General features: G+C 40.8%; 3 protein-coding genes across 4 annotated transcripts; 1 reads left to right on the forward strand and 2 right to left on the reverse strand.

Annotated features, from left to right (window-relative positions):
* Positions 1-1,691: 1,691 nt before the first annotated feature.
* On the reverse strand, positions 1,692-4,259 carry LOC135349041 (semaphorin-5B-like). The gene has a single exon (XM_064547490.1). The coding sequence runs from the start codon at positions 4,255-4,257 to the stop codon at positions 1,879-1,881; it is 2,379 nt and encodes a 792-aa protein (XP_064403560.1). The 5' UTR covers positions 4,258-4,259; the 3' UTR covers positions 1,692-1,878.
* A 90-nt stretch (positions 4,260-4,349) lies between these two features.
* LOC135349044 (dihydrolipoyllysine-residue succinyltransferase component of 2-oxoglutarate dehydrogenase complex, mitochondrial-like) lies at positions 4,350-16,079 on the forward strand. 2 transcript variants are annotated; one of them, XM_064547493.1, is made up of 13 exons: positions 4,350-4,494; positions 4,626-4,689; positions 6,217-6,280; positions 10,511-10,644; positions 10,936-10,991; positions 11,587-11,851; positions 12,005-12,093; positions 12,245-12,342; positions 12,789-12,919; positions 13,215-13,282; positions 14,064-14,147; positions 15,282-15,449; positions 15,821-16,079. In XM_064547493.1, the coding sequence occupies exons 1-13, from the start codon at positions 4,456-4,458 to the stop codon at positions 15,953-15,955; spliced, it is 1,395 nt and encodes a 464-aa protein (XP_064403563.1). In that variant the 5' UTR covers positions 4,350-4,455; the 3' UTR covers positions 15,956-16,079. The 2 variants fall into 2 exon arrangements, with proteins under 2 accessions (XP_064403563.1, XP_064403562.1); XM_064547492.1 differs by having other exon boundaries at positions 4,351-4,494; positions 10,508-10,644.
* Positions 16,080-16,109: 30 nt separating this feature from the next.
* Positions 16,110-25,669, reverse strand: LOC135349043 (G-protein-signaling modulator 2-like). The gene is made up of 7 exons (XM_064547491.1): positions 24,859-25,669; positions 20,894-20,981; positions 19,814-19,933; positions 19,606-19,725; positions 19,423-19,542; positions 16,426-17,351; positions 16,110-16,364 (listed from the first exon to the last, which is right to left on the reverse strand). The coding sequence occupies exons 1-7, from the start codon at positions 25,566-25,568 to the stop codon at positions 16,328-16,330; spliced, it is 2,121 nt and encodes a 706-aa protein (XP_064403561.1). The 5' UTR covers positions 25,569-25,669; the 3' UTR covers positions 16,110-16,327.
* Between the last annotated feature and the right edge of the window lie 200 nt (positions 25,670-25,869).

The raw sequence follows: 25,869 nt of genomic DNA on the forward strand, positions 1-25,869 counted from the left end.
CGAATTAACTCAATTTTGCCTAATCGAGGTACTCGTGTCGGACCACCTCCTCTAGATCTGGTGCTCCCCTGATACCTGATTATGCACATGTAGATAGGACTACAGATCGAGGCCCTAAGGCTGTTGAGGAAGACTATTTTGCTGACTCTATAGACTCGTGGGTCATGCATGACAGCTGTTTTCAAAGCCTTATGCAATGTAGTGCCATTAATTGTCATCGTGAAATGACTTCATTGCATGTTTACTTTTTGCTCTTGAATTAGATCTATATCTTATATAATTATACATGTACGTAGAAAGGATCAGTAATGCAACATCGTTGCCATGGTTACTGTCATGTTGTGTATGTTACCTGTGACCCACTGCTCTTTTGAAAATGCAGCCTCCAATATACACACTTACAAAAGAAATTAAGCTTTTACTAAGGAGCATTTAAGGCAGCTTTCATGTACTTGCCACAGTGGCATGCATAATTATGAATTAGAATGACCTCATACCCCCAAATTCTCAGTATCACCAAGAGCTTTTGGTAAGGTTAGGTCACAGCCAATTAACGCAAATAGTAAATCATATCAAGTATATACATTTTGGGTGAAAAACGGTATTGTCAAGATATTATACAAGAAACCTTATAGTAGATCTGATCTACATGCACTTCAATTTTAATGCGGCTGTTTTTGTAAAAATCTGCCTTAACCTATACTGAGGTGTTACAAAAAGTGTAGTTTGCCCTTTGTTGCTGCATACTGCTAAGTTTCCATGTTCGTCTAGATATACGTTAGTGTTGGCAAGCTGACCATGACGAACATTTTTCATCATGAAAACCTAGACGCTGGTGGGATGCTGGGATGCATGCAACACAGTACATGCAAATAAGTGTGAAAATTGATATCACTGCTGTTCAAGTTAACTTTATCACATGAAAAAATGACCTCCTATATCTATAATTATACGGTATAATATTTGGAGTGCATGATGCAACACTCAGAAAATTATACAACCGCCTACGCTCCTAGACATCTAGCTATAGGTTAATGAAAGCACCACGGGTGCTGATGCCTCGGTGGAGGTGCCAAAGCTACATAAAATAAAACTACTATATTGTACTAATAGCTAGCTTCATGATGAACATCTATAATTTTGCTGCATGCAAATAGTGGGTAATTGAAGAAAACATGACTAGAAGCCTATAGAAACTCTTACTTGCACTTCATTGATCCTTGAGCAGCTGTAGTGGTCTACACACACACACACACAGACACACAAACACACCACCGTTACCTCGCTTGCGCATGCGCACCAAGGCATAATTAAGTGTATCATGAAGTATTTTGTCTCCTAGCTGATATTCCTCAAAACAAAATATTTCAAGACAGCCATAATATTTGGTCTGGGAAGAGGAGGACAGATACCGCCTTTAAATATTGGTTCCCCAGTGAAACTTGGTCCCCCAGCCTAAACAATAGACTGATGCTACAATTCTCATGTAGTGTGTCCCCTGACATCAGGGGACACACTACATGCAGACAGTGTTTGCCATGCATTTCTTCTGTTCCACAATTATTTCAGTGGAGTTGACCCCCCCCCCCCCCGGATAAAAATGTGTGACAAGTGTCACAGTATTTGTGTACTGGCTCAACGTACTTATCACTTTGCTAGTTAGACAGTGTTACCGTCACTGTATCATGAGGCTGTCTTGAAGGTTTATTTCTTTATGTCAATGATGTCATCGGAGCACATATATACATGTACAATAATACATGCGTGATTGTAATGGTTGTACATGTTACTTATCGGTATGATTCATAGCACTTGAGTTCAGGATAACAGAACGCATGTTTACAGTTAGCTGCTACAGTTAGTTAGTTGCTGTATACCCTACACATCAGAAATGGGTGAGTCCAATGGTGAGGATGGCTCGCTCGATAAACTGTTTTCCCTTAGCCAGGTTGTGGAGTCAGTTCTCCCTCGAGGAGCAGTGTAACCTGGGAATTTCTTTCGCCCAACGCCATTCGTAGTAGTGTGGCCAATAGACTTGTGTCCTCGATGTGGATGGCTGCTGCCTGCAACATTAAAACTTCTTAGAGGAGGAACAACATCACACTCGTCAAAAGCGTCATCTTCAGTTGAAACATACATGTTGATGTCTTTACTATTTTTGCGCTTGTGTGTATTTCCAGAAGGAGGTGGAGCAAGAGCAAGGGGAGTTGGTTTCAGTTGCAACGAAGGAATTTTTGAGGGAATCGTCGGAATGTAGCTAGGATTGTCTCTCATAGCAAGGTCTTTCTTTTGAATCTGTTTCTGAATGTCATCAGTGATTCGGTTGTTGACTTGTGTGATAGTGTTAGATCTAGCGTCTGCTTGACCAGAATGTCTGTGATGGTTTATGGAGTGTTTGTGCTTTTTTGGAGTTATGAACAACTTCAAGAAGAGAAAACACACAAAGGCACCAACTGGTATTCCTACAACAAAAGCTCCTATTGTAGCTCCGACTAGATCTGGAATTGAGATGGAACTATCAGACATGGCAGACAAGCTACCAACAGAGGTAGTAGATATTTCTCCAGGCTCTTCCTCATGATCTAATGTTGTGATCTGGCAAGAGGGTGTAAGTGGTGTAGTAGTGTCTGATCTTGAACCGCAAGTGTCAATGATACGACTCTCAATTGTCAGAACAGATTGAATAATGGTTAGAGGACTAGATGTTATCTTATTGGTGCACCTGTCTCCGTCCCAACCACAGTATGCATCTTTCGAGTCCAGGCATGCGAAGCAACTGTCATATTTAGAACAATCACCTAGTGATATTAGCATTACATGGTTATCTGTTGTTGCATACAGGAATCGAGTTTCATCGGAATTACGACGAATAGTGAGGTGTCCTAATGCACTTCCAAATCGATTTATCACATCTTCCTGTCTGTTTCCTTCATCATCAATCACTAGTTGATGAAGATCACCATTTTGAGTGGAATAGTACATAATAGTTTGAGTACTTTGATTGTAATTAATGATGTCAACGATAAGCTTGTCTAGTCTCTTTCCCGCGACTGTGTGGAGAGGTTGGGAGTCCATTGAAGTAACATCATTGAACACCAGCTGGTACTGGGAGGCATCAGAAATTGATCGTTGATTATCACCCTCTCCTGGACAAGAAAACGTGTCTGCAGTCACTCTTCTCCATGTCAGAGGATTTCCATCAGAAACCAAATATTGCCCATCCTCAAACACTTTTGTTAAACTCCCGGCAGAGTTGGGATCAAAATTAAACTTGCAGATTGCACTTCCACTTGGTGCGTTAACAGGTGAGGTGAACACTCCGTAGAGAAACTGTTGCCCATCAGGTTGTACCCAAAAAACAGTTGACTGCAGGTTGTCATAAGAATATGGTATTGTGCCTTGTGTTGCGAAAGAAGTGCAAGACATTCTCGCCTTCTGAAATGTAAGGAAAAAGTTGGTCGGGTAAATTGCTTCTGGGTTCATTCCATTGTCACTCTTACATATCCTGACTGCTCTTGAATAAACCACAGATTTTCCTTGATCAACTTCATAGGCACGCTCTCGCAAAAAAAAGTACACATGACTATCTGTCTCGTAAGATGAAACAAATGTTGGCTCGTGCAGCCAGCGCTGATCCGAACTAGGAACATTGACAAGAATTGTATTATCTCTTTGTAAAGGATTAGGGGCCATTCCTATGGTCTGGGAAGCAAATGCATTAAATCTTGTTCCAGAGAAGAATCGTTCACCACTAGTGAGTGTAGCAACAATTTGGGTGTTGTCAGAGTAAGGACTGAATCCATTGTCCACATTCTGAACATCAGTCATATATTCATAAACAGAAATGTTGGAAACGTTGTGTAGAGTGCATTTCGGTCTGAATGCATTTGTACCGCATACCAATATTCTATCACCTGCAGGTACCAACTGTATCAGCTTCACAAAGTTTTGGCATGATGAGGGATCGTTTCCAAGCTGCCCTGGAAGCTCAAACCCCACACAGTTTTCGTAGACGCTGGCCTTAGGAGTCAAATCAGCATACTCGTGTACTTGGAGCTCAAAACTTGTGGAAAATAGACTGTTTAAGGATCCCAACATCAGTTTATTGTGGATAATGGATACAGTATCAACAGGTCCTTGCAGTGAGCATATACGACCATAGGTTGTGTCCTGACAGGTAGGTGCACTGATTCCAGCTGAGTATGCGGAACTCAGTGCTAGATGTAGACAGAAGAGTAGAAACACAAAAACTTGCATCTTTAAAACCAAATCGCTTTTACTAACACAAAATTTTCATTGTGCAAGGAGACTGACATACCGGGTACTGTGCTGCGTTGCGACTTTTTACCACTGGAATGCTGGAATCTTCAATTTTTCACTCCCTAGGCCCTTTGTGATCTTGAAGCCTCGCCTGAAGCACCGCCTACAGAGCTGCACACTCGACACTATTTTAAGATGTTTGCTGTCAAACTACGCTCACTTTTTCTCCCCAAGGTACGGTAGATGTATAATTATTTTCACAAATATGTATTCAATCTATAGTTGAATTTATAGCGCAGAAGTGCAGCCAGGAATTTTGTAGCCCTAGTAAGGTGAAGTACTGACTGACAATGTAAATATTGCAGACATCGCTGGCAGGACCTTTAGTCAGAGGAAGGTTCCTACTAAGCAACAGTCAAGGCTCCAGCAGTAAGTATGGTATACTCTTAATTGATTGCATAGCTGTACAGGGCAGAGAGAGAGAATGTGTGTGGGAATCGTGGTGTGCTCCAATTAGAGTGGCACCTTAGGCATGCAGGGTGAAATGCACACCATGCAGAGGAGCGACACGAGTACCTCCATTAGGGTTAAAAGTCACATGCCACGTTAATGTTGAATTTTGCACGTGATCAAGCCTAATCGAGGTACTCGTGTCGCACCTCTGGGTACAAAAGAGAATGGTCAACCCATCAAATTTTACTCATTAATTATTCATGAGCTATGTTTTACGGAGTGCTCAAAGGCGGCCGTTTTCCTTGGGTTAGAGCGCCATATCTTATTTTGTGAGAGTTGCTTGGTCTTGAAAGCAAAAAAACGCTTCGTGGTGCTCTCCACTGCACAGAGCTAGAAGTTTTACTACTACAGTCTCTTGGTGATTACTCAGAGCTTCCACTGGAATATATTTTAAGGCTTGTCTTGATACTTGTCTTGATACTTGTCAGTCAGAATAAAACACCAATATGGTCGTCTTGGTATTGGTAGCCTGGAAAACGTAGCCAATCCGACCCTAATCTCCTCTCTGGCTACTCGAGGGGTTGTGGTCACCCACTGTGTCTGATTATGCTCTTTCACGTAGTATTTTTAATATGATGCCTGGCTCAATGGAGGAGTGGCCTGTGTGTGTGATGTGGCGTGGGCGTGAAGGGAAGTTAATCATTTCATTTCATGTATGTATGTGTGTGTGTGTCGAGGTACACTCAGTGCAGTAATATCTACCGACCGTTAGAAAAATGCTTCAAGATCCTCGTAGTATAACCTCAGTGAGGTTCTAGAGCAGCCAGTGAAACTATCGATGCCTATGGCCTTGTTGAGGTGAGAGAACACTGGCTGGGATCATAGCTAGATATAGAAGCTACCTCAAGCTAGAAAATAAAGCGCCTGAGGAAGAAGCTCTTGCGATGGACTAAAGTTCCTGGATTGGTAAGTCTAGAGTAGCCTCTGTAGTCTTGATAGCTTCAGTATAACTTTGTTTAGGCTAGTTAGTAAAGCAGCAGTGGACATCATGAGCCACCATTAAACTTGTAAACCTGTGTGCAGGTGAAAAAAACTTTTCCCAGGAAAAGGGCGTCTGCTGATTAGAACCTCGCAGATAAATTTCTTTAGATCCTGATTGAACCATGTCACTGTGAGAACATTGAGAACTCGTGTCTTTAGTCACTTTGTGCATTCATACTGTAAATTGTAACCAATTGCTAATTAGTGGGGATGGTCAGTTGCTTGGTAACGATGATGGTGTCGAGATACCCCTGTGGTCTGCGCTACCTGTCAGAAATAGTGACAAGTCATTTCAATGTATGATTCATGGTATAATTGGATTGTAAAACATCTTGTTTTCTTTAAAACGGATTAAACCACACCTACTCGTAGCATGTGCACCTCCCGTGCCAAGCTGCAACAGGAGATTTGATAGTTTATCTTATGTACCTCTTCTTAATTAGCTTTTATTTATTCCATCAGGATGTTGGATAGCAGCAAGGACTCTGACCACCACTTCACATTCTGTTCAAGTCCAATCTAAGAGGTACTTGACAAACTTGTTTGTGAGTGCATTCCACCTAAGTAGCCACGAATCCGGGCTGATTAAAGTACGGCCTGGTATCTATTGCATAGGTGATAGTGCACATGTGCAACTGAGTTCCCCAGAATCTGAGGATTTTGTTCACTAGTTTTTTCCGTAATAATGTCTCTTGTGAAGCGGCTTATGCCCTCTATTGTGTTGTTGAGAAGGCTAGCTTGCACACTAGTCTGAAGCCAAAAGAGGCTCTCATATACGTCCATGATGGTCGTATGGTCGGGAAGCACAAAGACTTTCCATAGCCTGTACAGGAACCAAGCTCGGACATCCTGACCATACGACCATTGTAGAGGTAGATGAGAGCCTCTCTTGGCTTTAGACTAGTGTGCAAGCCTTCTCGACAACGAAATAGAGGGCATAACCACAGCTAGCTAAGGTACAACGTAGATAGTAGATGGGCGTGGACGGGTCACGCCTATGTCAGTGTATGATTAAGCGCATGTGTAATATCACCCATGCAATAATACCGGCCTGGATTTGAGGTTGTATGTTTGTAGTGGCTAACTCGCATGGTAATTAACTCATTCATTATACAGTCATGTGAATGGTATGTCCGGACTGCACCCATTTGTCTAGACCAGGACTCACTCTTACCCATAAGATGCAGTAAATACTTATTTACTGCATTTGCATTTGCATTTGCATTTGCAGGCTCAAAAGATAGTAGACTAGTGTCTACTATCTTTTGCACTAGTCTACTATCTTTTGAGCCTGCAAATAGTAAAAATCGGTCATCAACTTAATTTTTGGAGGTCTTCCAGTCTGTACCTGCTGTTGTATACATTGTACTGTACAACCTCCATAAAACGAACACCATTGGGGAACAGCCTTTTGGCCGTTATAGAGACGTGGTCTTCCTTAGGAGGTTTCAATTGCCAGCTATGTATGCTCTCTGATTCATTTCTTGCTGCAAATGAATCTTGGGGCTGCTTCTTTAGTTCATACAAGCTTTGAAAAGGTTGAAGGGACAAGCTACGTACAGCTAAGTTTTCACAATTGTGCAAAATAATGCTATCTCAGCTGCTAATTCTGAGTGTGGCTGTCCATTCTGGGAGGTTATTTTCCATTGCTAAAGCTGATTGGGGGACTAGAAAGCTGCTCGTTATACAGAGTAGAGAGGTGGTCGGTCCTGAGAGGTTGCTTTACATTGAAGTCATTGTAGTTTCAATCTGGACCTGAGCACTTGGCCGTTATATAGCGTGTGGTTGCTCTTTGAAGGTGGTCATTAATGGAGGTTCCACTGTATTTGTACTTTAATTGCCCAGGGTAATCCTTAAAACCAGTAAGAGGTTGTACGAGTGGTGTACAATGCAATGCCAAGCATTTATACGAGCACTCATGCATGCATGTACTAATTTTCTGGATTCTGCTTTGTAATGGTACAGCGTGTGGTTGCTCTTTGGAGGTGGTCATTAATGAAGGTTCCACTGTATTTGTACTTTAATTGCCCAGGGTAATCCTTAAAACCAGTAGGAGGTTGTATGAGTGGTGTACAATGCAATGCCAAGCATTTATACGAGCACTCGTGCATGCATGTACTAATTTTCTGGATTCTGCTTTGTAATGGTACTCCCATGGGGTATTAAACAGGAATGCAATAACTTATACATTTGACTTCATTGGCTGAGAATGCACACTTTGAGGTTAATCCACACTTGCAGCATATAGTACTAATTGTTTTTTGGACGATCATTTGTACTAATTCGTTTACTTCATTACGTGCACTGCACTTCATGTGTCCCGGTAAATAGTTTCCGTGCGACAATTTTCGGCGAGGTCAACTTGCCCACCGGCATGAAAATAACGAATTTTTTACCCCACAAAAATTATTTGCTCTACTGTATAACGGCTATTATACATGTAAGCATCACATGTATATAATTATGTACACATGTTTTCTTGAGATTGATTCATAGATTTGCAAATAATTTGTAGCTTAATTCATTCTCGAGTTATAGCGCTAGTCATTAAAAGGATCCTAACCCTAACCCTAATACATGTAATTTGTCTACTGAACAATAACCATAGAATAATTTGTAATTTGCAGTTTCTTCAGAATCATTAGCAAAATCTGGCTTTGAGGTGAAGGGTTCAATGCTGCTGCTTCTGGTCGTGAAGCTTCCTACGTGAATGTGCGCGTGTTTATCTGAATGTGTGAAACATGTTTTTTACTTGCATCTGTTAGTTGTGAAAACCATGCGAGCATTTCTTTTCTTATCCTGGTAGCTACCAAATTAGCTAGTGATCTAGTGGGGGTAACATACATGTGCGATGAATAGAATGTCCATTGCATGATTTTCACTCCCTTTTATGATAGAAAATGCGCTATCATAATTCTGTCAACTATACATATACGCTTTTAGCTATGATGTGTCCGTTGGTCTGTATAGCCATACCACTTCTTGTCATTGTTTTCAATGGGATATTTGCAAACTCAATATATTTTTTGCTCTTGAGCCCTGTCCTGTACACCTTAAAAAAGCCTGCATTGAGGAAACTTACATCACTGGTGTTTGGCCTGCTCGGAAGTACTTCTTAATGTGCCTTTTATTGTGTGCTTAAGACAAGAAAGATCATTATTATGCTATACGTAGCAATTAAATGTTACTGTTACTGTGACAGTGTGATTGCGTAAAATAGCGATTGATCCTTCCCACATAAATTCAGTTTTAATGACGGATATGATATAACGTACTAACAATAAATTATTGGGTATAGCGTTTTAATTCAAAAGCTTGACATTTCTTGAGTTTCTGTAGTGGTGATAATGAGAGTGTCTGGCTTCAACTGAAACTGTACACCATTCCAGAGGCACTACCATTACCTCATATGTATCCAAGCAGTAGTGATAGCTCGATTTCTATACGTCTTATCTAATTAGAAGTGACTAATTGTTTACTGGTTGCTTGTACGATTTCTTCATAATACTGCAGCTTCGCTGTTTTGCTAGTGGTCAATTTAAGACCTGTTGTAATAAAAGTGTCCTTGTACACCTTCAATATACACAGTCATGTAATTGTACTACTAAAAGCACACTATATAATGTAATAACAGATTCTGCTGCCATCATTATCTGGCACAATATTTACAACTGTCTTGAGTGTGGTATTAAGTGATGTTGCCTATATAATTATAGTGTCACAGCTGTAGTGTGATCTCTATTTCGCTTTTTGTAATGTGGGCAGTGGCTCAGAAGTGCTTAACGTGGTGATGAAACTATTTAAAGAATTAAACCAAAGATCATGCAGATACATGTATTGTGTATTGGCTAATGTATGAACACCTGTAATGAATGCTCATTCTTGGTCATTACCACAATAATTATGGCTATAGCCTACATGTAAGTACGAACCATGCATGTAAATCTATACCTACACTCTACACAGTAAAGGATCACCAATGATGTGTACTACTGTACAATGTGTATAAACTACGAAGTCATGTAGTTGACACACACAATGTGTATGGGCGTTTGAGAAGGTTGGACACGTGCACTGCTTTTTGCTGAGCTGGTACTGTAACAGTTTATTGACGATTTTCTATGTGATTTTCCACGGTCATTGGAAATTGATGGCAGCATTTCTGTTACTCTCTGGTTACTCTCTGTCTACTGTGAATATAATTCACCAACCCAACCCCCAGCGATCCCCTCCATTCTGACGGCATAGAGTGTTTACTAGATTTTTGCCTGCCAGTGCGATGCAATTAAATTACATACAGCACTGCTGAACTATACTCTATACCCTATAGTCTACATGGTCAATATACAATATGCTAGTCAGGTGATATAAGTTCCAGAGGTGGCCATATCTTTTGCTTACAGTTGTTTAATATCTATGGTAACGTGAGCAAGAACCTTAGGAATACCACGTGAATGCATGATGATGCGTGTCCAATCTCTTCTGCATGAGTGTGCTAAGGAAGTGGTGCAATGCAATAATATTTTTAGTGAGTACGTGTGTAATGTATTCAGACTAGCAGAATATTTAACAGTTTTGTCTAATTGTCAAACCAGTTTGTTACAACAACTTCTCGCTGCAGTTACACTTACACTTAATTTGCACCACTCCTCACCAATCTGCACACAGCATACACAATTGAACGTATTTTCCTTGGTAATTGCAAACTAGGGTAAAGGCTCACATATGTATATACATTACCTTCTACACACAGCAGCTTCCCGTGCCAACCGTCGTCACGCTCAGTTCGGAAAATTTGGAATACTCCATGTCTCTGGTCTGACTACCAAATTGTCATCACCCCTCCCTTTGCGGAGTCCATAACGGAGGGAGACGTCAAATGGGAAAAAGGTAATGTGGTTCACTGGTGGTATTGCTATAGCATTTACAGTCCTGTACGTACAAAGTAACTAAGGGTGGATAACTAGTGTTTCAAAGTTTCCATGGCAGTATAACTATTGATCTTGCACCAACTGTAGCATAATTATGGTAATTGCCTTGCGACATATTATGTCTTCTTTGCCTATGGCTTTTTGCTTGGTAGTTTTGATTACATCGCGCAGCAAATAGAGAATGAAACGATTTGATGTTAGAAATGCGTAAATACAACTCCACTGCTGCTGCTCATGAATTTGCATACAGAGGTTGGTGACTCAGTGGCAGTGGATGAAGTTATTGCTGAGATTGAAACAGACAAAGTAAGTACGAACATTTTTTCATACCCATGTAGCGGTTGGTCTTTGTCAGTAATTTATACAACAAATAAATTATAGAACTCATTCCTCTGGGCTCAGTTGTTGTATCGACTGTCTGTTTATGGTAGTTCCTATCCAGTGGAGGTAATAATTGTCCCAGCTGTGCTCGTGATGTGTTTGTAGCGTCTGTGTTGTGCATTGTATGTTCTGCTATGGAATGGGGTACTGGTGATGCTGTGAGCAGTTTGGTTCACACAATAAATGTGTCATGATTATAAGCACTAATTTTGCAATTAATTTTGCACTCTATTTTAATTATGTTCTAATATGGGTAGTAGTCTCGCTGTACATGTAATTGGTGTTACAGTACTACATTGTCAAGTTGATTGGAGAGCTTCAAATGAGTACTCAGTGTGTACTCAGCGTAGTGTGTTATAGTAGCAACTCAGCACCAAAACATGTACTAACGTACGTAAGAGACAGTTACGGTGGTCTGGGCATTTTAATGTACATGTACATGTAGCTCAAATCTTTTTAAATCTTCAGTTTTTTGTACCCGTCCATTGGCTTGTTACATGTAAAATTCCGAATCACACAGACAGCAATCCCGGTGCTCTCCTCAGTGACTGGAGTGATAGAAGAGCTCTTTGTGCCAGACGGGGAAAAGGTGCTTGCCAACACTGAGCTGTGTAAGATCAAAATAAGTGAGACCTTAGGGGAGGCACCAGCTCTACAAACCACTACCCAGCAGCCCCCACCACCATTACAACCTTCACAATCTCCACTGCCTGCACCATCACAACCCGAGTTACCCACTCATGCTTCCATCCCGACTATTCTGCCACCTATACCACCATTGCCTAGTAAGAACTGGGTATAATACTGCATTGATTCTGATTTAGATTTGAAGCAGTCTCTTTCAAAAGGTGTGCATGTATGTAAGCGTGCTTTGAGTATTTGTGTTGCCGTCCATACGTGTACATGTATAATGTAGATTTCGAGAATGTTTCCCACAGACCAACCATTTGGTGAGGTTCCAAACCCACCGCCCCCAGCACCTAGAGCCAGTGCAGAGCTACACTCAAGCACTAGGAGTGAGAAAAGAGTAAGTGAATGATGATCTTAAAAAACAGTGGTAGCCTTTTTATTTTTGAGCCTATTTTCGACGTTTTGCAATTAACCGGCCTGTAGAAGTTGTTTTGGTGTAAGAGCAGTATTGATTGAGAGTGTGCAGTCCAGTATGAAAATTGTTTCAGGTGAAGATGTCTCGTATGAGGCACCGTATAGCACAAAGGCTGAAGGAGGCGCAAAACACCAACGCCATGCTCACCACCTTCAATGAAGTGGACATGAGGTTGGTACACTGTAAGCACAGTCTTTACGCCTTTTTGTGTAGTCTCCATACCTCTAGTTCTTATTTTTAATTCTCTTTATTTGTCATCTATTAGTCTGGAGCCTCAAACACGTTGTCAATTAAACTACTTACTTTTTTGCTCCTTGAAAAACTGCTGTGGTAGATTCACTTTAATTAGGTGTAAATACATGTACATGATGTGCGTATAAATCTCAGTGCTACATGCAGTATGGTTGCGGTCGAATGTGCATGCAATGTTGTGTATATGTAAATAACATCTATGTCGTGACGTCCACGTTGAAGGGAGAGCCAATGCTGTGTTAGGGTTACTGTTTTAAACCCTGTTGTGCAGATCAGAGTAGGTCTGGGGTAGGCGTCCCGTAGTAAGTTAACTGTGCCTGTATAGTCTATTCATTGCCAGTAATAGATCTGTTCCACACTCGCAGTAACGTTATTGAAATGAGAAATACACATAAGGAGGCATTTCTGAAGAAGCATGGAGTTAAACTCGGTTTCATGTCTCCCTTCATCAGAGCTGCCTGTTTCTCTCTCCAAGACCAGCCTATAGTCAATGCAGGCAAGTTCTCGAGACCCGTATCGACGTGAATCACCTTTATCAGTGGTGCAAAATTGTTGCATGGTTGCATGTATTATGCTTTGAAATTAAACTGTACAACACTGACTCATCTGCAGCCTTTCTAGTCATGTAAATATAGCCTGCGTTGAATTGCATTTTAGCCAGCTCCATAAATGTACCTTCCTCACTAGCCTCGCCACCATGCAGGCTGATTTTTTTCTAATGGAATGCTAAGAAAAATCGGCCTGTAGACGAGGCTATTAATGTCTCACCTCTGCTTTTCCCCTATTTGCAGTGATTGACGATGGAAACATCGTTTACAGGGATTACGTAGACATCAGTGTAGCAGTGGCTACTCCCAAGGTAGTCTCATGAATGTACTCCAGTATTTAATTTCCAATGCCACTCAGAACATAGATAGAAAAGGACAGGGAATGGAAACGAAAATGTTTGTAGGGTGTGGCTAAAACTACAAAATTTATAATCAGCATGCTCATTACCTGTCTTGACTGCCATACAATGTGCTGTACATAGAAATAGCGAAATTGATCACTATTCGATGTTGATTATGCTAAACCTAGCTCTAAAAGATTAAGCCACTCAACCACTAAAAAAATAAATATTATACTAGCCATTACTATGAAGTCGTGGGAGGTCAAGGCCCGTGGTGTGTCTACTAAAGCAGTTTGAAGGACTATACTATACTGCAATGTTTATGAACAGTACAGCTTATCCATAGCATGAAACCATCCTATATAGCACTTATACATAATAACCAAGTCAAGCAATGTCCTTTGCCGTTTTGGCTTCACAGCAAGGAAGAGAAAAGTTGACATGAGTAAGTCAACAAAAATGGAGTAAAGACAACGGACTTAGAGCTTGTCAGTGGTATAAACTTACTTCTCTAGAATACCTCCCAGCCCCTGAGTAATCCCTAGTGAATAGGAGAGCTAAATATAACCTCAGAACGGTCAACCGCGAAATATAATGCGGAGAGTTTCAACCGCACACACAGGGCGGCCCGGTCGTTTCCAATCCCCCCCTCCTTTTCTATCTATGCTCAGATAGTCAATGTCAGTATGATTTGCGTTTTGTGCATACAATGGTGTAACAAACTATTATTTCAGCATTGTTTGAATCACAGGGTCTTGTGGTACCTGTGCTGAGAAATGTTGGGACAATGAACTACGCTGACATTGAAATTGGAGTAAATGAACTAGGACTCAAGGTAAGTAAACAATATTATTATAGTGGAGCCTTCGAGCAGTAGACACAAGGTTTTCTTGAATAATGCAATATTCCATAACCGATTCAAAAGCGTGTCCTTTCCTACGTTAATGTGCACCACTTACTAGAATATTTTGGTATAAAAATCAAATTCCTGAAAGAAGTCTTGACCATTGTCGGAAGCTCCACTGTACTTTTTCACGACAGAAACAATCAGCTTAAGTGTGTTTATTAACCCTACAGGATTGGTTGATTAGCAAGTAAATGCATATATATACAAATACATTATACACGCCATGTAAGCTATCCGGTTTAGAAGCCTTTCTCAAATGAATACTAGTTATTACCTTTGATGTATCTGGCTTCACTGTGCAATATGCCATATATTTGCAAAGGGACTTAATCTAAATGTACTTATCACATAGCAATTGTTACGTACGCTGTGCCTGCAAAATGGTGTGTGATGTGTACAACTGTATGTTAATGAAAGCACTGCGGGTGCTGATGCCTCGGTGGAGATATCAAAGCTACATAACATAAAGCTAAATTTACACACATTATAATATCATGATAAACGTTTTTGCATTTTGCTGTGCATGCAGAGGCAGAATCCAGAATCGCAGGGAAACTCGAAGAGAGGGTGATGATCGACCATGATTGTTATTAAAAACGATCGATGCCAAAAATCCAAGTCTAAATAAATGGCTGCATCAGCAGAGCCTTGCAGCTCTCTTCTCACTCTTGCAGCTACCAATAGCTAGCGTTCTAGTGCAGAGCTAACTATTAAGTGGAGCAGCAACACTCTGTGGACAAGTTATTCTACGCACTCTTCTGAAAAGGCTGCAATGACATTCCAAGTAAACAAGAGTAGGCATAACCATAGATAGTAACTATGGCATAACTCGAGAAAGAAGCGAATCCACAAATTAAAATCCAAGAAAGCATGACTAGAAGCCTATAGAAACTCTTACTTGCACTTCATTGATCCTTGAGCAGCTGTAGCAGTCTACACACACACACACAAACACACTACCGTATACCTCGCTTGCGCATGCGCACCAAGGCATAATTAGCATTCATTATAATATTATCGTACTCTTAAACTGTTGTGCATGCACTTGTGTTTGCTGTGTAGGCTCGTGATGGTACACTTGCCATAGAGGACATGGACGGAGGTACATTCACTATCAGCAATGGTGGAGTGTTTGGCTCCATGTTTGGGACGCCCATCATCAACCCCCCACAATCAGCCATATTGGGTATGCACGCTACCATACAGAGACCAGTGGCCATTAATGGCAAGGTGAGAGTAATTACATTAGCTACTCAACTGATTATGGCCAAGCTGTTGGTTTTTTTTAGTGTGCAACAAGTTGAAGTGGCTTGTTACACTGTTACAAAGGCAGTTACAGTATCTACACTATTCAGAGGGAAGGACTAGGTTAAAAACGGCAGATTTTTACTAGCACAACACTTCTTCTGTCTTTCAATTTTCTCTAGAATCACTTTTGATTATCGTTCCTGAAGCCTGCAAATCAAAATCACCAACTAACTTTTGAGCTCATCGAAGATACTGGAACTGTGCTGATACATTTTGAATTTTGCACAGCAGCTTTTGTTGCTGATTATTTTAGTGATACTTGACTTATTAAAACTCGCTATATCTGTGTACAGGTTGAGATCAGGCCTATGATGTACGTGGCACTAACGTATGACCATCGGTTGATTGATGGTAGAGAGGCTGTTCTCTTCCTGAAGAAGATCAAATCAGCTGTAGAAGACCCTCGTGTGATTTTGTTAGGCGTGTAGACACTTAACTATAAAAGTTTTGTTATTGTGTGTGCTGCAGAGTTCTAGTTAGTTATAAGGTGCCACTTTTACTTCGTTGTGTACTCAAGTTAGCAACAGCATCATTCCTTTAGTAATAAACTTGGAGGTCTCATGCCTACATGTGTAGAATTACCTAACAGTGTGACATTGAATAAAAACATGTCGTACAAAAAGTTCTAGTCTAATATTATATATACTACATGTATATATATATAAAAAAATTATAATTATTCTATTGATAATTGCTTTAAAAAAAGGTCAGCTTACAATAATAATAAAATTGATCTGCCAAGGAACAGAACCAGTTGTTTCATTGTTACCTTGTGTTTGAGACGTGATTGTGATGAGAAACTAAATTAGATGCGATTCCTTCGATTTTGTGGCAATTCTGTAAAAAAATACGAGTTAAAAACTATGGACTGTGCAATCTCCATAGGGTACAAACTTACGGTATCTCTTTGGCGGCAAGCATCCAGCCTTCCCAGTCCAGCAACACACTTAAGTCTACGGGCTCATTTTCACCAGAGGACTTGAGGAACTCCTTTACTCGTTGCAAGTTTAGTTTGTGCTGCTTATCTCCAAACTCCCAATACAGCTTTAGCGATCCTTTCTTGTATGCCTCCTCTTCCAGGTCACCAGACCCGCCCTCTGGCCATTCTTGGATCTGATGGTGGTCTGACATATATCCTCGATTGAAGTGGCCGTCATCCCCACTTTGATCAAATGTACTTATTGGGATATCGGAGGATGACTGTGTGCTGTACTGATCCTCTGGGCCTGTGTAGGACTGCTGGGAGAGAGAGTGGTTGGAGATTTTACCAGATACCTGGGACAAGCTGAACTGCTCAATGATAACAATGTCGGCTGATTTTGGAGGTGTGGTTATCACATGAGTTGGTGTTTGTGTAGGCTCAGACTGCGTATCAAAGTGGTCCACGGATGGTGGGAGCTTTAGATTGACATGACTGGCATCCTCATTACTGCTCTGACTGGCTGGACGTTGGATGCTAGTATCCATTGATACTCTTCGCAGCTTGGGGGATGAGTTGGGCTCCCCCGTAGAAGCGTTTACACTGTCTTTTTTTGACCACTTTCCAACGATAGCTCCCTTGCCTTTATTTCTCTCATCCTCCCTCACAGTAGCTAATGCTTGAGACTTCTTGGCAGCCTCAGCTAATGTCTGGGAGCTAATCTCAGGAGCAGTCATATTTCTCTGCTTCTTTTTCTTCCCTTTGAGTTTCTTCCATGTACCTTTGAGGCCAGCACTCCCGGTTTTGGATCTTTCTGTCTCTTTTAGTTGGTTTATCAGCTCTAGTCGTGTCGTGGTTTCAGTTGCTTCTGCTCTCTGCTTCAGTTTCTTTTGAACAGAAATTAGCTGAGGGTATAGAGGAGAAACACTTGTACAAATGTACATGTACATGTATAAGGATGGTCAACTGCCAGCCCTCGGTATACCTTGTAACTCACTTTTACAACGAGTGTTCAAGCACCCACGGGCCTAAAATTTATGGCTCATGGCATGTTTTGTTTCGCTCAAAAGTGTTAGAGTGTTAGAACAAAAGAGGATCGAAGCAAAGGTAATGATGACGGAAGTTTAGTATAATTTATTATAATTATTATGCATGGTTTAATTTGCAGCTTGAAGCTAGGTCCCTGCCTGAAAACTACTTTGTGATCAGCACCTTTGTAGCACACTTAGCTAGCTAGCCAACATGTTTTAATTGCTGATGCACTTTCGTGCTTACCAATAAAACCTACACTTAGCTAGCCAACGTGTTGTAATGTTGGGTGCACTCGCTATGCTCGAGCATTACATAACCTCGAGCATTATTGCATCACCCTCGTGCACATGTACAATAAAACACTTACTGCTAGCTAAGTGTGATTTAAATGTTACATAGAGTACGTAGAAGAGGGATTGGAAACGAAAGTACCATGCATCCGTGTATCTCTGCGGTTTTAATCGAGGCTTACCTTTAACACGGCTTAATTTTAGGATAATTATATCTATATAGTTTGGAACATGACACAGTTTCACAGAGCTAAAATTAAAATTTTGTTGATTACAGTAGTTGTAGAGTTTACGGAGTAAATTTGCCTTCAGTATTTTCAAAAGTGCATACCCTGCTGCAGAGGACACAAAATGTGTCTGCTGTTGTTTGTTTCTGGTTCATATCCACGCTCTGATACAACCAATCCAGGCTATTTAATAATCTGCTGCACAGCTCTGTTTACAGCTCCAAGCGTATGGGGTGCGGTTTGCGTATAGTGGGTATATTTTGAGGGTATAAACTTTCGTGGATTGATCGTTACAAAGGTTGTCGCGGAATAGCAGCATTTCTGCAGCATGCATGCATGCGATATTAAATTCGTGGGTATAAAATGTTCGCGGTACATGCTTGATCAGCGAAAACTGCAAACATTAATTTTATACCCTCAAAATATACACGCTATACGATATACAGAATTATAGCACAATGTTTTGGTAGTACCAATTATGAGTTTTAGATAATTATAGCATGAGAATCCTCGTGTTGTGTGCAATATATATACTAGCCCCGAATCCAGGCCGATTAAATAGGCCTGGGTAAGCAATATACAGGCACAAGCCCGAGGGCGAGTTGTATTATGTAGTACAACACGAGGCTATAAGTGTTTTATATATCAACGACCTTTACCGAACGATGTCTCGCGGCTACGTGACCGTGTAATAAAACAATAATTATAACACGGAAGGAGCTGTACGACTTTTACGACGCGCTTGTTACCTTGACAACGTGCTTAGTACGGTAACAACCAGAGTGCAATACAAATTATGTGAAATGGAGTAGTACATGTATGTATGGAAACTGAGAAGCAACTACATTTAATTATACAGGGAGATGAAAAGGACAGTGGTGCATGGTAAGACAGACTAGGACCACAGCAGAGCCAGCAAAGAAGCCTAGCTGGACTGCTACAAATTGGGTACCTGGCATGTACTGGGACTGGGGAGAGTTTGCAAAGAAGCTGTCCCTTGAAATTAAACAAATAGCGCTCCCACGTGGCTGTAATAACTAGTGTGCATGTGTATAATGAGGTGCCTCATAAGCAACTCCGAATACACACACACTGACCTGTGGCGCAACCATCAAGTTTGAGCTTTTCCCACACAAATTTGCGGTAGGGTTTCTGTTGGCAATTTGTATAACTACTCACGCCTTGGATTAAGGAATCTAGTACTGTTTATAAACCTGTGCCCTTGATTGATGTGTAGTATTTATGATTCGGGGCTAACCAACTCATGCATTTATACTAACTACCCTCAAGCTCCCTATAATTATATAATACATGTGCCACCAACACCATGGGCCCTTGCCATATAATTATGTTGACATAAACGGCACCTCACACAGATTTACATATATCTGTGTTTTCGATACCAATAATTATTGTTGTTGACTTACAGCCTCCAATGCTTCTCCAGCTTTTGCCAAGTTAGCTAGATATTCGTAGGTCCTGGCTAAGTTATTGAGTGCCAGTGCCTGCCCATACAGATTGTTTTCTCTTTTCATCAGCTCTAGCTCCTGTGTGTATGTTAATTAGTAGTCATATACATGGTTTCAGCCCCCCCCCTGATCATTCCATACCTTTTCAAAATGCTCCTGTGTTTGGTCAAGGTTGGCTAACATCTCATAGGTCATACCCATGTTATGGTGGATCACTCCCTCCCCCAGCTGATCTTCAAGCTCTCCAGCAATGGCTAGTCCCTGCACAGTAGTGGTAGTTTCCATATAGGCAGCATAGCTAACTATCTAGTGTCGTACTGTGCATACCAATGCCTATTTTATGACTCACCCTAATGTAACACTCGTTAGCCTTTTCCAGCTGAACCAGAGCTCTGAGGCAGTTTCCTATGCTGCAGTATGACCGTCCCTCCATACCCTTATCTGCAGTCTCAACCGATATCCTTAGTCGCTAGTGGATTAAGTATACAGGTTAATACTCGCACAAGACATTTAGCTGCATATCAGGTAAATTTAATGGGAAATTGAACTATAATTGGCAATTATTATTGCAAGCTAAAACATTGACGATTTTAAATTTTGTTGGGGCTGATTTTCTGCAGAAATTTCCCCAAATAGTCCTGCCCTCGAGGCTAAAACCACACAATTTGTGACATAATGATTTCATAGATTTTCAGGCGTACCTTGCTGGGGACAGACCGCGGTCACTCACATGCAAATTTCAGGTTGGTGACCCTCACCTTGATTCGATTTATCAGCTACATAAAAGCTAGTATATGGTACCTAATTTCTGGCTAAAGTCAAGAAACCATGTCCATGATCCTGTATCAGCTAGGCTTCTGTGTTGTTTGGTAGCTCAGCCTACTAATTGCACGGGTAATAGTACACATGCGCTTAATCATAACCCGACGTGGCCTATGGTAAAGCAGCTCAAGGCTTGAACACTATAGGCTATCTTGTCGTATGCATGGTCAGGATGCGGTATTATTTTTCATGCTAGTATAAATGTACGTTCGCTGTCGAGATCTCTACATATCTAGTGCTTTTATGGCCATATTCTTACTCATTTTCAAGTTTATACGTTCCTGAGCCTCTCTTAGTGTTTCTAAAGCTAACGGTAACTAATTTGCATACTTATTCTATACATGTATCACCCTGACGATTTCCCATGCAGATGATTATAATTATTGATATATATACATGTATATATCACCCTGGAGTGCTGAAAGTACAGTATTACCCAATAATGTGCAGTGTGTATTGAATCACACAGAAATGTTATAATAGCTAGTAAATGCAGAAGTAAAACATTCGTATTATAACATTGCTCGTTAGATTGATTTTGTGCCTCAACATTAGTTTTATGGTGGCCAGTGCCAGGTGCTTTTTTAGATAATTGAATCCTCCTCACCTGCTCATAGTGGTCAATGGCTTTGTCTGTGTCCTGCAGCAGCTCGTACACATAACCCAGGCTGCCATGAGTCCGTGCTTCGGCTGACCTACAAAGACAATTATTGCAAGGCAATTAATGTTACTCATTTTCAATCTGTTGAGGCAGGTGTACAAAACTGCATACGGGTGTTTGTGTACGTATATATGCGCATTACTTGAGTAACTATTACACCTATACTCGACTATGAATTGAATGCTGAGTATAACGAGTACTACAAGCTGCACTGTGCTAATGCCTCTCGCCATGTTTTGCTTTTGCTTAAAAACTATTAGAGTGTTATAGAAGAGGTAATTATGGTTTGCTTTGTGTATATAATTATAATGTTACATTATTATTGTTAATACACAATTGATGAATTGAATTCCACATACCGTATAGCGCGAAATTTTCGTATATTTCGTGGAATGGCCTCTAAAAGTATTTCGTTGCACAATATTTGCGGAATGACTGCTTACCGGAACCCACTCCTTTAATCTTTGCAACGTTATAGCTAATTAAAGAACAATTTTCGTGGACTTAATTTTCGTGTAGGATTGCTAACCCACGAAATCCGCGCTATACGGTAGTAGAGGAGCTTAATTGCAACAGAAGCCTATCTGATGGGTTGATGAATGATCTTCAAGGACAGAAAGCAACTGCATGTTATTGTAGATTTACAATGTAGAAGCTTATGCATGTCAATAAACAAAATGGGGGGGGTTCAGAGAAATAGTTGTGTATCTACATGGTAGCATTGCAGTGTTTGGTGGCTTACCAATGAAAATAGTGAAAAGAAGAAGAGAAATTGTATTCTGTCTCAAAATCTCACACAAATGGGATTGAATGCGCATGCGCAGAAAAAAGGGGTGTATCCGCAATAGGTTAAAGTTTGCAATGGCTGCTGCAACTCTAGTACTATAGGCAGTACAGCTTTGCAGCTCTTTTCTGACTCTTGTAGCTAACAAAAAGCTAGCTTTAGTGCAAGGCTAACTCGAATAGAAACTTTGTGCGAACAGATGATGCTACGAAAGATTCTGAAGAGACTGCAACAGCCTTCACTGTAAGTAAAATTAGCCATAACCCATAACTAGAGAACAAAGCTTTAGTTTGCAAATCCACGAATCAAAAATCCAAGAGAACGTGGCTAGAAGCCTATAGAAGCTGTTAGTACTCGTCGCATTGCAACCGTCAAGCAGTTACAGCTGGAATACACACACACAGTCAGTTATCCCTCGTGCGGCTACGCCTCGAGGCATAATGAAAGTACCGCGGGTGCTGATGCCTCAGTGGATGTGTCAAAGCTACATAACATATAAAGCTACTAGCTATTGCTAATACACACTATAAATGATCAACCATGATTGATGGCCAAAATGATGAAAGTCGAAAAGCTAAATTTAATGGCTGCATCAGTAGAGCCTTAAAAGTTCTCTTCTCACTCTCGCAGCTACCAATAGCTAGCGTTCTAGTGCAGAGCTAACTACTAAGTTGAGTAGGAACACTCCCCTAACTACTAAGTTGAGTAGGAATACTCCATGGACAAGTTTTGCTAGGCACCTGAGGTAATAACATTCCTAGTAAGCAAAACTAGGCATAACTCGAGATTGAAGAGTATTTTGCAAATTCATGAATTGAAATCCAAAGAAAATATGACTATAAGCTTACAGAAACTCTTCATTGATCCTTGAGCAGCCACTCCTTTTTCTCTGATTGGACGAGGACGGGAGAAAAAGGACCGGTGACTCTGGGATACAGCTTTTGTCTCTACCAGAATTTAGTCTTACCACGTGATCCAAACATTGCGTAAAGTAGTAGAATTGCATAGCCTGCAACAGGTGCTTGCGGGTGTCTTAGCTACAGATTGAGAATGGATGCTAGTGCTGAAGATTGGATGAAGTAATAACGACATCAGGCATTCAGCTAGGATAATATAGTCATTTTAAGAGACCAGCAAGATGCAGGTTTTTGTACTCGAATTGAATCCAATTATGCGAAGGATATAAGTGAAACTTCAGGGCTAATTTTGTACAGTGCATGGTAGCTATATAGCAGGTGACATCCATCTGGAAGACTCTCTGGGCATGCTGTTACCAAGGGCGTATAAAAGAAGAGAGGGCTTGTCTGCATGATCATGCTGAGAGAATGTGAGACAAAAATGAGGTCAACTTTCGTTCTAGTTCCTGGTCGTAAAATGAACTGTAAAATGAACTATAGATCCAGTTAGGGTTGTCTGCTTGCCTTGCTTACTCACTTTCTAGCTAGCTTACGAGTCAGCTCTCATCACAGAGACATCCGGTTACTGGGTGGGGCTAAAAAATTACTGCATAATAGGCGTATTCTAGAATATAAGCGTATAGAGCTCTGCTATTGACCCATGAGCGCATGCGCTAATAATCCAGTTTCTACAGTATTACGTCATAGCATTCCTGAGATACACAAGCTGTATCCCAGAGTCACCAGTCCTTTTTCTCCCGCCTCCGTCCAATCAGAGAAAAAGGAGTGGCTTGCGAGTCTACACACACACACACACACACACACACACTACTGTATACGTTGCTTGCGCATGCGCTCCGAGCATAATTAGTATAGCATAGACAGACTATACATAAAAACACAGCGAGGGAAAGCAACTTTAATAAACAGGAACATCTGTATTTTCATGTGCGCAAGGGTCAAATACAACTAATGGTATAGAGACGTGCGATAGCTTTGTGACACATTGATCACATTACACTGTCATTAAGGTACCATTTCACAGACATATCACATACGTACTATATGGAAACAACAAATTAGTTACCATTCTGAATGATCAATTATCACACAAAGATGCCCATGCACTTTGTCCTATACTATAAATGTACTAACTTCCTAATTACAGTACATTAAAATAATGTGAACTACATGTACGTGCATGCTGATATTTACATCTGAAAGCTTACACACATGCCTGTGGTTTACATCGCTTGGTAAATTCTGTAGTGGCAACCACGAGAAACACCACTCACAATTACTGTATATTGAGTTTCGAATGGGTAGTATCATTTACGAGTACAGCCTGATTTTATTTCCATGCAACTATTGAACTGCATGCATACGCAATGCTTTCTTCTTTGCAAATATTTCACTTGAGATCTTACGCAAAGACTTGCAATTCGCCATTTAAAAATCTTGTATTCGAAACCCGTAATATTATGGTACCTCTTAACGATTCTGTTTGCTATCACAAATCATTACCATGTGTAACTAGTTAGAGCAGTTGAATTGCTAATCACTCGGCAGTTGTATATATATAATTCTCACAACCAGAGTGTTGTACAAATTATGTGACAAAAATAGTAGTATAATTATTTCAATGAACATGGAAACCTAGCAGCAACTAATAAAATGAAACTAGAAACTATAATTATACAGAGGAAAATCAGATCAGAACGCATGTATGGACATGCACAAGACTAGGATGATCATAGCAGAGTCAACAAAAGCCTTGAGTCTTCACCATGAAAACAAATAGTGCTTCACATGGCTGTATGGTCTAAAACCCCATTTTAAAAGCTACAAACCAAAGTCAATTAAGTGCCTTAGCTTTGCTCGTTTTTATTCAACACATGCTCTATAATATTATCTTGTTGCGTTGAGGCTATCCATGTTGTAAACGCGCGCTATAGCATTCAGGTGAGCAGACTCAGAAAACACAGACATACAGACAAACCAACCAATGAACTACTATGATAATCACTCATGGTTGCCTAAGTGCCTCGGGTTATAATTAACACGCATCTTTGACTTAAAATTGCAGGCCTACTATATCATTTGTCACACAAGTGGGAATGTACAAACACAAGATCACTCCTACTAAGGTCAATACTTAGTGTATTCATTGGAAACTCCTCCAAAGGATTCACTTACCCCACTTACCCTATGAATAATAATTTTACACTTACTTGTTTTGTGTTTCTCGGACATATTCAAGATGTTTCAAGAAATATTCCTCTGCCTTCAACAGGTGCTCCTTGGCCTCAGGTGACTGATTTAGTTTCTTTTCTCTTTGCAGTTTAAGGCGTCCAAGCGTAAGGTGGAGATCGCCGAGATTGTGGTGAGCTTTGGATCTAGAGCGATTGTCTTCAATTTTTTCGCTGATGTCTAGATATCGCTCATAGCAGAGCTTAGCTCTTTGCAAATAACCTGTTTTGCGATTGGCTATGCCCAAATTGCAGTAAGCCTGAGCTTGATTCCTCTCATCTCCAAGCTCGTTACAAATGGCTAGATCATGCTGGTGGCAAAGAGCAGCTTTCTCATAGTCTCCCAAATAGAAGTGTGCATTGCCAAGCAAGCTCCATAGCACACTAAGCAGCTGGAGATCATCTGTACCCAATTCTAATGCAGACTCGAGTAGCGGTATGGCTTGTTTGTGGTCTCCCTGTTTAGTGAGCCTCTCTCCCTCTATGGCTAACTCCTGACAGGTTGGCAAGTCTCTCGTCCCGCCGCCAATTTCAGAGTCAGCACAGGACGCAAAGCTCATCATAGAGATGCCATCAGCAGCAAGATCTCTCGGATCTATACCATCCAGTAGAAACGAGAGACTGGCCTTCGTGACACTCGGTTTGGCACGTTCCAGCCCAGTGAAATCTTCCGAATCACTCATGGTAGTCATAATAATTATCAATATTAAAGAAGCCTTTTCTAGATCTAGATTATATCTAGGTCCAACACCCACACGTACACTTAACTTACTCAAGCCAATAATTATGGGCGTGGCGATTTTTTTGCATTTTACATTCATGAATCATGGCAGCCGCCTCTGTTTAGACTCGCAAGCCGTCACTGTTGCAGGAGAACAGTTCGCCTGCAACAGTGACGGCTTGCGAGTCTACCTCTGTTTACGTTTACATAGTATCGCTGTGGTCTATCTCTGCTCTGCCCTTAGTCTCGCGAGCAGACTTGCCTAGAGGGAA

This window comes from Halichondria panicea, chromosome 15, assembly GCF_963675165.1.
Source record: "Halichondria panicea chromosome 15, odHalPani1.1, whole genome shotgun sequence".
NCBI lineage: Eukaryota > Metazoa > Porifera > Demospongiae > Suberitida > Halichondriidae > Halichondria > Halichondria panicea.

Excerpts from the sequence above, each read along its gene's own strand:
- LOC135349041 (XM_064547490.1), bottom strand. The coding sequence starts at position 4,257 with ATGCAAGTTTTTGTGTTTCTACTCTTCTGTCTACATCTAGCACTGAGT.
- LOC135349044 (XM_064547492.1), top strand. The coding sequence starts at position 4,456 with ATGTTTGCTGTCAAACTACGCTCACTTTTTCTCCCCAAG. Across the intron at positions 4,690-6,216 it reads CAACAGTCAAGGCTCCAGCA|GATGTTGGATAGCAGCAAGG; the intron begins GTAAGTATGGTA and ends TTATTCCATCAG. Across the intron at positions 10,992-11,586 it reads CTGAGATTGAAACAGACAAA|ACAGCAATCCCGGTGCTCTC; the intron begins GTAAGTACGAAC and ends CGAATCACACAG.
- LOC135349043 (XM_064547491.1), bottom strand. The coding sequence starts at position 25,568 with ATGACTACCATGAGTGATTCGGAAGATTTCACTGGGCTGGAACGTGCC. Across the intron at positions 20,982-24,858 it reads GTCCGAGAAACACAAAACAA|GTCAGCCGAAGCACGGACTC; the intron begins GTAAGTGTAAAA and ends TTGTCTTTGTAG. Across the intron at positions 19,726-19,813 it reads CTAACGAGTGTTACATTAGG|GGACTAGCCATTGCTGGAGA; the intron begins GTGAGTCATAAA and ends ACTACTGTGCAG.